This window comes from Mus caroli, chromosome 10 (assembly GCF_900094665.2).
Source record: "Mus caroli chromosome 10, CAROLI_EIJ_v1.1, whole genome shotgun sequence".
Classification (NCBI taxonomy): Eukaryota; Metazoa; Chordata; class Mammalia; order Rodentia; family Muridae; genus Mus; species Mus caroli.
The window spans coordinates 8,742,078-8,755,837 of NC_034579.1; the positions used below are offsets into that span (position 1 = coordinate 8,742,078).

Here is a 13,760-nt window from a genome sequence, read left to right on the forward strand (position 1 = left end):
CTCTAGCTGCATATGTATCAAAAGATAGCCTAATAGGACATCACTCGAAAGAGAGGCCCATTGGACTTGCAAACTTTATATGCCCCAATACAGGGGAACGCCAGGGCCAAAAAGAGGGAGTGGGTGGGTAGGGGAGTAGGGGGGTGGTATGGGGGACTCTTGGTATAGCATTGGAAATGTAAATGAGCTAAATACCTAATAAAAAATGGAAAAAAAAAAAGATGTGGCCATGGGAGGAGCCCTTATCCATGCCTCTTTTATAAAAAAAGGAGGATAAAAGTGCCACAGAGACTGTGTGGGAAATGGAGCTTGGAGAACTCTAAAGATAAAGACATAAACAGCTGGATAGATGGGTAGACAGGCCGTTAAGCAGATGATCCTAGACGGTTACACAGGTTGGGAAGTATATGGATAAGTAGGTAGGAAGGTAGGCAGGCAGGCAGACAGACGGGAGATAGATAGTGAATATATGAGATGTCAGGAGAGAGAAAACTGGAAGCTGGGTGTGAAACATCTTCTGATTTCCCTACAAGTTTGCATCTGATGGTCTTTACCAAAGGAAAGAGGAGCCTCTGAGAATCGCTGCTCGAGGCTGCAATGTGTAACCCGTGCGTCCCAGCCATGACTCCCTTCCATGGTTGTTAGTGTGGATTCTACTGTTACCGTGCCACAGGACAAAACCAGTTATGAAACCAAATGCAAATGAACAACAATTGCATACAGCCTTCTGACATTTCCATTTCCCTGGCCCTGTTATTTGTCTGTGCAGTGGTGGTGAGCTGTTCCATTTGAATGGACAATTTCATTTTCAGCACACTGTAAATAAAACTTGCATCTGCCTGGCTCACTGGGCATCTCAGCTTTCTCCTGGTCAGGTACATAAACTGCATCAGAGTGTACTTTATTCATTATGAGACATGCTCAAATGTCATATTTTATAAGTAAGCTGCTATTCCTGAAATTTAACAGCACTGTCTGCTAACAGGGATTTGTCTTTGCTTATCCAGGACTGATATTTGAACCCTAGTAGCTACCAACATCAAAGATAAAGGTGGAAGAATGTTCCCATCAAATCTAATAACACATCTGACATCAGTAGAGATGGGGATAACAGAGGCAAAGCAAAAGGAAATCAAGAAAGACCAGAAAAGCAATCTTCAAATGAGTATAATGAATGATAAAGATGCAGAGAAATGGGACAGAAGCAAAAAGAATTAGGTTCAGACATCTCTGTGAGCACTTACAAATTTAATATGCTTAGCCTGACTAATCCCGGATTATTGACACTCTTCACAAGGATAGGAAAGACTGTCACATATGGAATATTCACATCTCACACTTTCAACTTCATTAAGAAAACATGTAACATTAAATTAAAAAAAATTAACATTCATTTATTCTACATGGAGAAGAGTGTGGGCGGTCAGGACACAGGTGTCACAAAGCATCTTTTAGAAGTTGGCCCTTTCCTCTACCATGTGGGTTGCTAGGGACAAATTCTGGAGTTTACAAATGCATTTACATACCAAGTCCAATCTCAGTCAGCTCCTTGTGCATTTTGATGTTGGATAATATAAGAATATATTATAACCTAAAATGTACAGTACTTTTCAAATAAAATGACTGAACTGCACATTTGTATTACTACGTGTTACATCGTAGAGAAATTAGTCAGAAGTATTTACCATTACTCTTCTAGTTACAGCCGCCCCTGTGGATTTTCAGCAAAGGCATAGCTGCTTTGACTGATAGGAGGTGGAGACCAAATGTGTCACAGATCCTTGGTACCATGAACTGCTGCCTGGCATGGACAGTAGCCAGCCAATGCTTATACCTGGAACACTCATGAGTCCTGGCTCAGCTAATCTGGAGTCTACAAGTAGGGTCAGGAGCCACTGAAACAATTGCCTTGGGAAGGCCGGATCTAGACGCTAAGTGCAGGTGTGCTTTCTGTAACCAGAAAGAAACCTCCTGCACAGTGAACAATGTAAAGAGAAAGAAGAAAAGCTTTGTAACTTTTTCAAAAGAGAAAGAACACATAATGAAAGTAAGACAATGATTCCTTTACAGGTGACAACAGGACAAAGGATCCTGTGGCTGACTCCAGGTTATCATTGCCGCAACTTACTGGGTTTTGTGTAATTTTTTACAAGTATTATATACAATGTAAATATAAATTATAACTAAGAAATCCATACTCAGAACTAAATGATGCTCTTGGTTTCAAGATATAGAAAGACAAGTACCTGCCTACTAAATTCATTATCAAACACCCTCAGTAAAGAGAGAGACGAGATAATATGTAGTTTAAAACTGAGGTGAGTTTTAAAGACCATCCGAGTGTTTCTGTTTGTGCACATCCTAAAGTGTGTTTTTCAGGTTAAAAAAAAAAGTAAACAATTGTTACACTAAGAATCTAAATACAAATCAACAATTGTATAGCCTGACATTTCTATTCCTGTTCTGTATTCTTTATGCAGTGTTAGACAGCATTCTGAAGGGGCTAAGCCGATACCTGTAGAAGTTTCCATCGCATATTAAGGTCATCCAGCTGGCGAGACATCTTTAGAGATGGATGCAAGTCAAGTGGAGACAGCTGACTGGACAGGTCATTCATTGTTTTTACTTTTAAGTTGATTGGTGCAATTTCTTCTCTAAATGCCTGGTAGAAAACAGATTATTTTAGAATGTCGCCAGAAGAGACTTTCTCAAAAGCCAGAGTTGCCGTCTCCTTACTGAAGACCATAGGAAGGCCATAGTGATGCTGTCAAGCAGAGGCGCTACTTAACAGCAGCTGACTGGATCAGACCTGTAATAACCTATACAGCCAGAGACTCCCTGAGCCTTAAAGCATGTGGGCAATGAGAAAAACTCAAGTTTCGAACTCATTTAAGACACTAAACATTTCTATCTAGCCTATAATATGCAAACCACAGGACTACTGTTGCGTGGTCCACTTGCTTCTGATTTACTTCCGTACTTTCTGTTTTTATTGAAGCATGGCTGTCTTACTCCTTTATTTCACCAGACGCAACAAGTTGACTTGATCTCAGTCATGCTTAGATTAGGGGTCGAGTAAAAGTAGCTTTCCTCACTACTAAGCTATAGTTATTGGATAGTGGAGAGAAAAGTTCCATATCTCCCTGAACCCGCTAGGATCACAGTCTGTGCTTAGGGGACAGGCAAGAAGAGCAGAGCATCATGGAAAATCTATAGATGAGTCTCAGAATTGAACTGCTGCCTCTGGGTGAAGAACAGACAGGTAAAAGGTGTATGTCCTGGCAAGCATATGAAAAGGGAAGCTAGACTTTAAAGCCAATGAGAGCAAACAGCATAATGATATAGTCATGGGCTCCGTTCTCCACTGAATTCCACCTGTCTTCTAAAGCATTGGTTCGCTTTCTCTGACAAGTCTTTCTCTAGATCCCCGGGATGCTGAAATGCCTCAGTGAGGAGATGGCCCTCTGCAGCCTTGCCTGGAGGCCTTTCCCCAGCATTCCTGGACTTTCTGTTCAGTGTCACTAGCCCAGCTATGACTTTCAGCCAACATATCCAAACATGCAAACCACGCACGTGTCACATATGTCATGACATAGCTATTCTGACAGTTCAGAGCTATTCCAACCCCACTGCTGGACACCTCAGATTTCAGTTCTTATCCCTTAGCATTCACATTCCTCCTGTCCCATGGAAGAAGCTGCTTGAGAAGGGACACTTCCTTACATTTAGAACCTGCACACATGTGCAAACACACACACACACACACACACACACACACACACACTCATCTGCTGTTTTTCTGACGCTGTTTTATAGTAAGGAATGGAATGAACCTCCTTTGTTCCTTGGTCTTATGTTAGATTTTAGGACAGATAAACAGCTTTCCAAGATGGCAGGGATAAAATTTTGCCTCACCTAAAACCTATCCTGAATTATAATTAGTGCTAAAACCCAATATTCAGGAATCAAATATTTCCAATGGTAAACAGGGAATATATTTTAGTGTTTTCAAATTCTTGACTCTGCCTAAAGGCATGTGGTGAATTTCAAAGGAGAGTTGAAGAACAAACCACATGAGAAGAGACTGAGAGCCAGAAGCCAACATGTAAAATACAGGCATCAGAGAGAGCAGGGTATGAATGCTGTTTGAATCTGTAGACATGGGAGTTACCAGGTGTTTAATAAGATCTATTTCCAACCTCAGTAGATACCAGTGTGTCAAAAGAAGTCAGAAGAAAGGAAGCCCCAAAGGACACATGTCCTGCTACAACATGGAAAGAGAAAGAATTTTGATTTGCAGTCAGTTTTGTCTATCCCTGCAGATGCCAGACATCTGAAGACAGTCCAAAGTGCACACACAGATTGTAATGCAATTGTGCAATGTGCACAATGTATAAATCTGGTTATGGGGCATACAGTGACATAGTAACAGGCATGACAGGTGCAAAGGATTAACAAATAATACAGGTGTGGGAGACAGAGGGAAGTGTGGATTAGGGAAGGACACAGAGTTTATCAGCGTGGACTCTGAAACAAGTCAGATTCTCCCAGACACAGTTGAACACACATGCTAGACCTCAAATGTTTCTAGAGGTTTTAACTGGGATTTTTTAGCTTGGTATATTAATACTCTCTTTCACAGATAAATTCAAAGACCTTAAAACTGGATCCATATTTTAAAATCAATATCCTTTTAGTTTTAGGTATTAAAATTTTAAAGTTAACATGCTAGTTGATAGGTTTCTAATTTTAAATAGCAACCAGTTTTATATCAACAGATGGTGATTTAGAAATTTAGAAAGGTGTTTTAGAATTTGATCATAGCTTCATGCATAATTTCAGGACAGGATTATTTTTTTATTTTAAGGAACAATAAAGAAGGTTATATTTCTACTGTGTAAAAAAATCCTATTTTTGTTTTGTTTTGTTTTATTTTGTTTCTATTACAAGTCATAGGTGAAACATTGACAGCGCTTTAACAGGAAGGCCTTCTTGGCTCTGTTTGCACTTTTATGGCAAGGTGTTTTTATGGCAATGAGGAAACTTTCCATCAAGGAAGTTTATCTTTTGCCTTTTAAGAGTTTCCAAATTGGGGCTTGAAATAAATGGAGTTATAAATGGCTTTCAGAACTGCCATGTGTTCTTGTATAAAGAACTAATTTATCATGTTTTGACTGTATTTTCCTATAAGAGAATACAAGTCTACGTAGCCCTCACTGCTATAAAAACAGAAACATCTGCTACTATCAAAGGTGCTCATTAGACTGTTGGCAGGTGTGTGTCTCAAACCCGTCTGGTACCACAAGGTATATATGTAAAAAACAGCATTATTAAAGATAACTTTAGCAACTGACATTATTTACTTATTTCTGAGGGCTTTATTTACAGCTTTGACATATTAACTAATATTTTGCAATTTCTAGTATTTAGGTTTTACCTCTTTATATACCTTCAGTAAGAGAGGGGACATACTTTAGGGAAATTTTAAACTATTACACACGTTGAGTTTACTTGATTTGATTTAGTGAGACTTGAATTTTTAATTTTTACCTCCAAAGATATAAAAGTAATTTAATCCAATTTATTCTTTCCCATTAGACTATTTGCTTCTGTGTTTTTGCTTTTGTTTTTTAAGCTTCCCACTTAAGTAGATTTGAACAAAAGAATTTGGCTGGAGAGGCAAGTCAGTCCTTTAATTAAGTAAGACTGCCAATTCTCAAACTCTTTGGTCTTTTCTCCAGATATAAATTTTTATTTTTTTTCAACACTAATTTTCCCCAGTTATCATGTGATACTTTCAAATTCAAAAAGGTAAGTTCCCACTCAAATCCAGAGGTATCAAGGTTGTTGGTTTTTTTGATACTAATTGTATTTAGACTTTTTAGGCTTTAAAATTAGTTAAGCCAGATTTGATGTCAAAGGCCTGTAATACCAGCTACATGGGAGGGTGAGGCAGAAAGCCTGCAAGATTAAGGGCGATTCGGGCTATGGAGTAAGTTCAAGACTAGCCCACACACCCTAGCAAGATCTTGTATCAAAATAAAAAGTAAAAAGAAGGCTTTGCACACAGCTGAGAGGTGCTGTATTAACTGGAATACACAAGGCCCCAAGTACAACCCACACTGCCTAAGATAAACAAGTAGGAAAAATCCAGTGTCCAATATTTGAAAAAGATGCACTGATAAATGAATGATTATCTTTTTCTTAGACTATGTTAAATTCACATGTATCCAGAGAAATGTTTTTCGGAGTACTATAAGTTCTCGAAGAGGTCTGCTTAATTTATAGAGTTAGGCAGATGCATATCTATCATCAGAAATGCAGAACACTATATTCTTTGTTAACAGTTGTTTTACATTTAAAAGTTTTAAGTTTAAAAGTGTTTGAATTTTAGAGGGTTTAAATTCAAAGGGTTGGTCAAGACTATGTTTAACATTAGATCTCTGCAGTGAAAGAGAAGGACAATTAAAAAAAAACCAAAAAAACCAAAAAAGTATCACAGAGACCCTAAACCTAACTAGCTGTGTGGGCTTGGACAACTGCAGTTTTGCCTTCGGGAAATAATCCTTACCTTGTTGACAGTGTGTGGATTAAACGAGATAACCATGTGAAATGACTAAGAACAATTCTTGGCACAAAAGAAGAAGCCTTAAAAAATGCTAGCTGTTACTACTCCCCTGTCTATACACACAGATGTTCACTCCTGTAACTGGCCTGAGTATTAAGTTAATTTCCCAGGGCTTGCCTTTCCACTCAGCCACACTCATATAAAGGAAGACTGTTACCCGGTGTCTATGAACACAAGATGTGTGTACCTTTTGTAATAAAAACTCCATGCATGATGGATAATGTTGGATGCATCCCTTCTGATTGTCTCAGTGCTCACCCTCTGGCATGATTCATGTCTATACAAACACTGCTTTCTCTAAAGTTTCTCTTTTTGTCTTCTGCTGCCTAAATTCTGTTACTCCCCCCCCAACACACACACACGCACACGCACACACATCCTGAAAATGTAGAATGAGTAAGCAAAGCTGCTTTACACCATAGAACTAATATCCTTAACCTCGGGCAACTCCTGATTACAAATGGAATTTATAACCAAATTTATTTTTCACTTACTTAGACAATAAGATAGAAATTATAGATGAGAATTCCCACTAAAGCAGTTTGTTTTTTTATTAAACCTGTAAATCCAATCACCAGTTTCTAGGAGACAGAACCTGTAGGCTGTACCACATGGGCACGATTCTATTAAATCTAGACTGCAGGAATCATTACAAAATAAACAATATAAAAAAAAAAACAAATGAATAGGAAACAAAAGTAAATGAAATGGAGGGCATATCTAGAAACAAATTGAACTTAAAAAGTTTGTGGGAGGTTTTGTCTTGTTTTAAATGGTTAAGCTTAATCTACACTATTTAGGGATACTCGAATGGGATTTTTAAAATGTTTAAACAAACTAAATTATCATAAAGCCACCTTGGTGGGGTTTTGTTTTTTTTGAGGGGTTATATATGGAAAATATCTGCCAGAATTCCTGATTTAGGTGAGGAGCTGAAATGGTATCAGCTTATAAGAATCCCTTATATGTGGGTCTCCTTATATGTGTTCTCTGCAACAACAAGAATACATTCCTTAAATATTCTTTGTCAAAGGCAGTGGTGCTGACCAGGGTTTTCTCAATGTGATCCTGCAGGGAGTCTATAAGCAGGTCTCCCACGGGCTTCCAGCCATTCCGCACAGCCTCCACCTCCTTCATGTCTGCGTCCAGGTCGTCCATAGCTCCCTGCAGGTCTCGGAGTTTCTCTAACGCCTTCCCTACTTGCTTTTGCCAGTTGCTAGTGACAGCATTTAGGTTTTCCCACTTCTCTCGGACTTCAGAAGACTGCTTGCGCATGGCTTTGGCGATCTTCTGGGCTCTCTCCTCAGGAGTCAACTCTGTTAATAAAAACGAGAAGGTCTAACCTGGGTGTCTACTCAGTTATACAGGTATTCTTCAAATCCAAGGATGAATCTCACTGTTAAAAGGGTTACTAGTGTATATATAAAAAGGCTGAGTTACAGTGGTCAGAGGAAAACGTTTTCTCTATATGCGTTTACCAGTAAGGCATAGTTACATCTAAATGGATACTCAAAAGGAAAAGAAAATGGTTGCTCAGATTAGTAAGTGGTTTAACGTTCATGGAAACTTCTGAATTTTAATACTTTAACACTTGTAAGGCTTGAAATGTAGCAAAATAACTCAAGAAAGAAAACATTTTTCCTTTACCATAAATTTACTTATGTGAAAATCCAAAGACAGTTTTTTATTTCATTGTTCTCAAGTGAAATTAGAAGCATAATTAGCAAAGAATAGCTGTAAGTTATTTTTAAAAAAGATTAATTTACCATGTTTCTTTAAAGAATAAATTCAAGGCATATGACATCTTAGAGACTTCATCATCTGTAAATTTGCTTGCCTGGTCATATTTAACAAAGGACATTTTCTGAAGACTAGACATATGGAAACTGAATGTTTATCCACACTTCACCAGGAAGTCTGCAAGATTACAAGGACCATCCTTGACATGTAACAGAGCCAGGAGTCTGAGTTTAAGAAATAAACTAAGCCTTTCCAATGGAAAGGAAACACACAATGTAAGGGTAGTAAGAAAAGCGACAGCTCAGCAATGAAGAAAAGTTGCACAGAGAAACCAAAGTCAGGTTGGTCCAAAGCCCAGGCATAGAAACACTGAATCCAACAAGGCAAAGACAAAAGGACACATTTGGACACAGAGAGTGACTCCCAAAGCAGGACAACCCAAGTATAGGAATGTCTGGGACTCTCACCTCCACACTTGAGGATCCTCTCTTTATTCTAGCTGGTTTAAGTGTACCTTCTTGACAGTCCCCAGAAACAGAGAGGCAGACCAAACCCACACAGATATGGCAAAAGGCAGGTTTGTCTAAGGCAGACACGTATACAGATGTTTCAGGACTTAAGGTAGTGTTGTGAATAAGCCCATCCTAAGTTGAAGGGGAATCTCAGAAATCAAAAGCACATTTATTAGATCTGACCTACCAAACACCACAGCTCAGCCTATACTGAATATGGATAGAGTCCCGATATAAGCCTGTAGTTAGACAAGCGCACTGAACACAAAGCTTCTTTCATAATAAAATACTAAAGGTCTCATAATGTGCAGAATACTACACCAAATGCTTGAAACGGAATGGCCACAGGGCTGTAGTCTCCCATGGCTGGAGCCCCCCCAAATGTTTTAAGATGACTCATCCTGTCTTTATCTGGAATAATATCCCATCTTTAAGTATAAACGACTTCATAAGAACTGAAGCCAGCGTTCTTAAACTTTAATATCCATCCTTATAAAAAGCCTGCCTCTCTGTCCTCATCGAAGTGTGATTCAAAAGACAATTTAAAGAACACAGACTGTATGTTTGTTTAATTTTCCAGAAAATTTTAAACACTGATACTCAGACTGTGACCAAATGGCCTATGAAGAACCCAGTCTCAAGGGACTACTGGATAGGAGAATCCAGGGTGAGATGGGAAAGCACCAAAATAGTGGGTACTTTGAATATACCAGACTGAGCCTCACCAGTGCACACACACATATCTCTAAAACCATACATGCACACACCTACCCACACCACATGCACACGTACTCACACATGCACACACACACGAACACACACACACTAATAATGATAATAAGTGAAAGCCAATTTAGGATCCTAAGCCAGGAAGTCTAGAGAGAAGGGCCAATAAGTTTAACCAACACGTCAGGCAGCCAGACTCCAGAGAGGGGGAAACAGTGTCATTAAGAGGCAAGCTCCTCTAAATCCTTATGCCTTTGAGACATCTGTAAAACGCTAAATATAACACCTAGATTTTATATTTTACACAAATGTAAAATGTTATGTGTGAAATGACAATTTCATTCTTAGCAGCCTCAGGAGAAGTGGAGCAGCTTTTATGAGGGCTACACCTGTGCTGGTTAATAAGTTACTGGGTTTTGCGAAGAATGTATTTTAAGCATTTGTGTTTCAATGTCTATGGGAGGGAGGGAAGAAGGGAGGAAGAGAGAGACAGTGAGAGAGAGAGAGAGAGAGAGAGAGAGAGAGCCTGTTCATGATCGAGGCAAGACAGCTTACTCACAGTGGTTTCCCTTGGATGAAATACAAACTGTTTCTGAATCAACCACTAAATATCACAGTCCACAGAGGGGCACACAGAGCTTCCTCATCCTGGGATGAAACATCCCGTATTGGCTGCCACGTTTTTGCTCAGTGAAAGTTCTTCTCTTTGCACAGTCCTTTCATTGGTTTATCATATAATCCCCTCTCAAGCAGCTCGCCAATAGAGGAGCAAAGCTCGACACTAAACTCCCCATCTGTTTATCACAGAGGACCTGTGCCCACTAAGCACTCTGCAGTCAGAACACCACTGTGTCCCGCTGCAGCAAGCCTTAGAAGCTGTTTAAAGCCAACGAGAGGATAACAAACAAAACAAACCCAAAGTTGTCCACGTTTGTGAGGCATATAAAACGAAGCAATACTTAAAAGATCAAGTTAGGGCAATTTGAGGGGACAAAGAAGAAAAAAAAGGAAAGAAAGTAAACTCGAAGAGGCAGAAAAGATTTACAGGGAAAAGAATAAAGTTCTTAAAGGATGCATTCTTTAAAAGCAAAACCTTCTCATTTGAAAACCAAAGGATGAAGGTTCTTTTAAAGTATGAAAAGCTTTTGTGGTGAATTCTGAAGCCCTGGGTGGAGAAGCATCCTAGCCAGTCATTCTATAGCATGGTATTGTATGAGAAACCCTGTTGAGAGCTGATTCAAACCGATCCTCTCTAGAAGCTGCTATCAGAGACCCACACTCCAGCATAGTGATTTGGCCCATCAAGCTGGAGATTCCTGGAGAGATGCCCACACTGCCCCAGTGGTCCCAGCATCTGTCAGTAGAGCATGCCTCGCTTAATGGAACACAGGGATGCTCTGGTCTTGAAGCTAAAGACACATTTGTCTTCCACTGGGTTGATGTGTCAATCCCATGTACAACACAGCCACTCAGTCCAGGAGGCCTGGGAGCCCAGTGATAAGAGAGCACTCTAATTTGCATTTGAAAACAGGAACAGGAGCTGAGAGGGGAAATAGGAGGACAAAGCCAAATCCATTTGCCTGCACTTCTGATGTCAGAAGAGCTCTTTCCTTGTCACTGGCCTTCCCACCCAGTGTCTGTGTGCACCTGTATGGACATTTTCATCCCAAACTCTCCACCCTCCCCTGTTCAGGCCTGGGTATCCAACTGCCCAGAATTTGAAGGTAGAATTATATTTACATTCTTGGGTTCATTTGACAGTATATTCTACGTCCTACAATACTTTTTGGATATCTTGTCTGTTTTCTATTTTTATTCTGTTATTTTAAATAGTACAGTCTATAATGGGCTACAGATTTTTAGAAGACCGAGAGGGGTAAAGTTGGTGTCACATGCCTGTAACCTCTGCCCTTTAAGTTTGAGGCCAGTCTGGGCTGCATGGAGAAGAGGAGAGAAACTTCAGCAGTCTTCATATCTCTCCGTGTGTACTCGTGGATTGTCCTGCATCTGTCACAGGCTCTTCTGTACTGTGGGAGCGAAGACTAGAGGGAGGAAAGCAGATGGAGGCTAGGAGCCAGGCCCAGACTTCCGCAGCAGAAGCACTTCCTTCATGTGCATGCAGGTTGCTCAAGCACGGGGCTCGCAGCAGGGATACTCACTTCATCCCTGTCTTTCCACGAGGAAACTCCATGGAATCCTCTTCTCTCATTCTAGGAAAACACTCTACTCTTCGGGGTTTAAGAGAGGTAGACATTTCCCCTGTGTGTGCTTGTGAAAATATTTATTTTAAACATAATTCTTATATAAAATAGTGATGTCATTTACTGGAATCATCCTGGTCTTAAGGATGATTAAGATCAAGGTTAACCTTACGGTTGGTAAGGACGATTTCCTAACTTTATCATATTTTTTTCTTAGTTTTGGTACTGGCCCGGCTTCTACTTCTCGTTACTACTGATTCTAAACGTTTATGTCATGAACATTTATTTCCTTTCCATGTAGGTTGAGAACCCAGACAGGGGCCCAGTCTGTCACTGACTTACAGTAAATACTGTAGCTGTACTTTTTAAAAACAATACTAAACTCCATTTTTAAGTGTCTGCTTCATTTTTTTCCCCTCCTTGCCAAGCCCATGTCAAGTTACGTATTCAAATTATAAACCTTCAAAAGCCATTTAATCTGTGGTCATCCCAATATCTGACGTGTACTATGTGGGGTCCTTTTTGCATTTATTTGCAGTCTTTTATACTTTGTCAATACATGAAAGGTTAATGTTAACAGTGACAAAGAAAAGGATTGCAAGTAGGATTTCACGGCTGTACAACTCTTCGTAAGAAAAGATTAGAAATTCTAGCAGGATATATTATCCTAGATGCTGCTCACTCTTATTTGTTAGAAGTGGAGTTTATACCTGCAACACACACACACACACACACATACACACACCACACAGTCGGTCCTCAATGAAGCGTCTAGTTCTATTCTAGAGCTCTGGAACCCTCCAGTGATTGTCCGCATAATCCCGGCTGATTAGACCACTGGAGTTCAACAGAAAAAAAAAAAAAAAGAAAAATTTACTCTCTTTTGGTGTTTCTGAGTCACATGGGACAGGGTTAGATTAAGGGGACATGGGACATAAAAGAAGATTCACTCTGGAATCTGATTGGCCTTTCCTGCTTGCATAGTTGAGACTCAAGGAATTTAAAAACTGATAAAACCAAAGTTGACTACAGAGATAATGTAGGCTCTACAAGAGACCTCTCCAAGGAGGATGTTTAATAAGGATAAGTAAACAAATGAACTATGGTTGTTCAGGGGAGAGCTGGGATGTTTCTAACGTTCGATCTAATGCCCAAACCTATCAGTGTACATCCTAAAACCACTTTGCAATTTCCTTTACCAAAGGAAATCCTGTAAGGAAAGAGAAACAAGTAAACTTACTATTATTTTACTTGTAAACTTCACTTTTAAGTTTGTTTTAAATCTTGTTACAAATTACATCCATTGAAAGATGTACGTGCATGCGTGTCTTTTAAAGATAGTTCAATATTATCCCAGCGCACACTCATGTCTCCGTAAATACTTCTGTTTGATCTGAGTGGAGTGAGAAAAAGGTCACATTCCTTGGGATTCTGGCAGAAGTGATGGGCTGTGTCTGCCTACGGATGCTCACACTTTCAGTATCTTTATTTCTCTCTCTTTACAGCCCCTCCCCTCTCTTCATAATCAAAAGGTATTTCTGATTAAAATAACAGGGGATATCTTATTTCCACTCCCAAGTATTCTGATTAAATAATTAAGATCAAATTAATCTCTTTAAAATGGTCTGTCAGTGGCTAAGGGGACCCTGTCCACTTCTAGTCTGGGAGGTGGCAGATGGTAACAGTTCATTATGGACAAGATCACCAGAATATCAAGTGCACTCGGCTGGTTAAGACTCCTAATTATGCTCATCTAGTAAATTATAAGGTTGACAAGTTAGTAGCTGGTTAAGACTCTAATTATGCTCATCTAGTAAGTTATAAGGTTGACAAGTTAGTAGGGGCTACTCTGCTGATTGCCCAGCAGACGAGAAAACTACAGCTTTCAATGAGGATACGATAAAGGTAGTATGGTGAATCTGAGAGAGACAGAGACAGAGACAGAGACAGAGA

The 13,760-nt window shown here is 39.6% G+C and overlaps 1 protein-coding gene across 7 annotated transcripts in view; it reads right to left on the reverse strand.

Moving 5' to 3' along the window:
* Utrn (utrophin) overlaps positions 1–13,760 on the reverse strand; it is a 493,578-nt gene that overhangs the window by 101,375 nt on the left and 378,443 nt on the right. For all 7 annotated transcript variants that reach the window (XM_021174513.2, XM_029482311.1, XM_029482313.1 and 4 more), the window contains 2 exons: positions 7,676–7,944; positions 2,516–2,662 (listed from right to left, as the gene is read on the reverse strand). In XM_021174513.2, the coding sequence (XP_021030172.1) occupies positions 2,516–2,662; positions 7,676–7,944 (416 nt within the window). The remainder of the gene's footprint in view (positions 1–2,515; positions 2,663–7,675; positions 7,945–13,760) is intronic.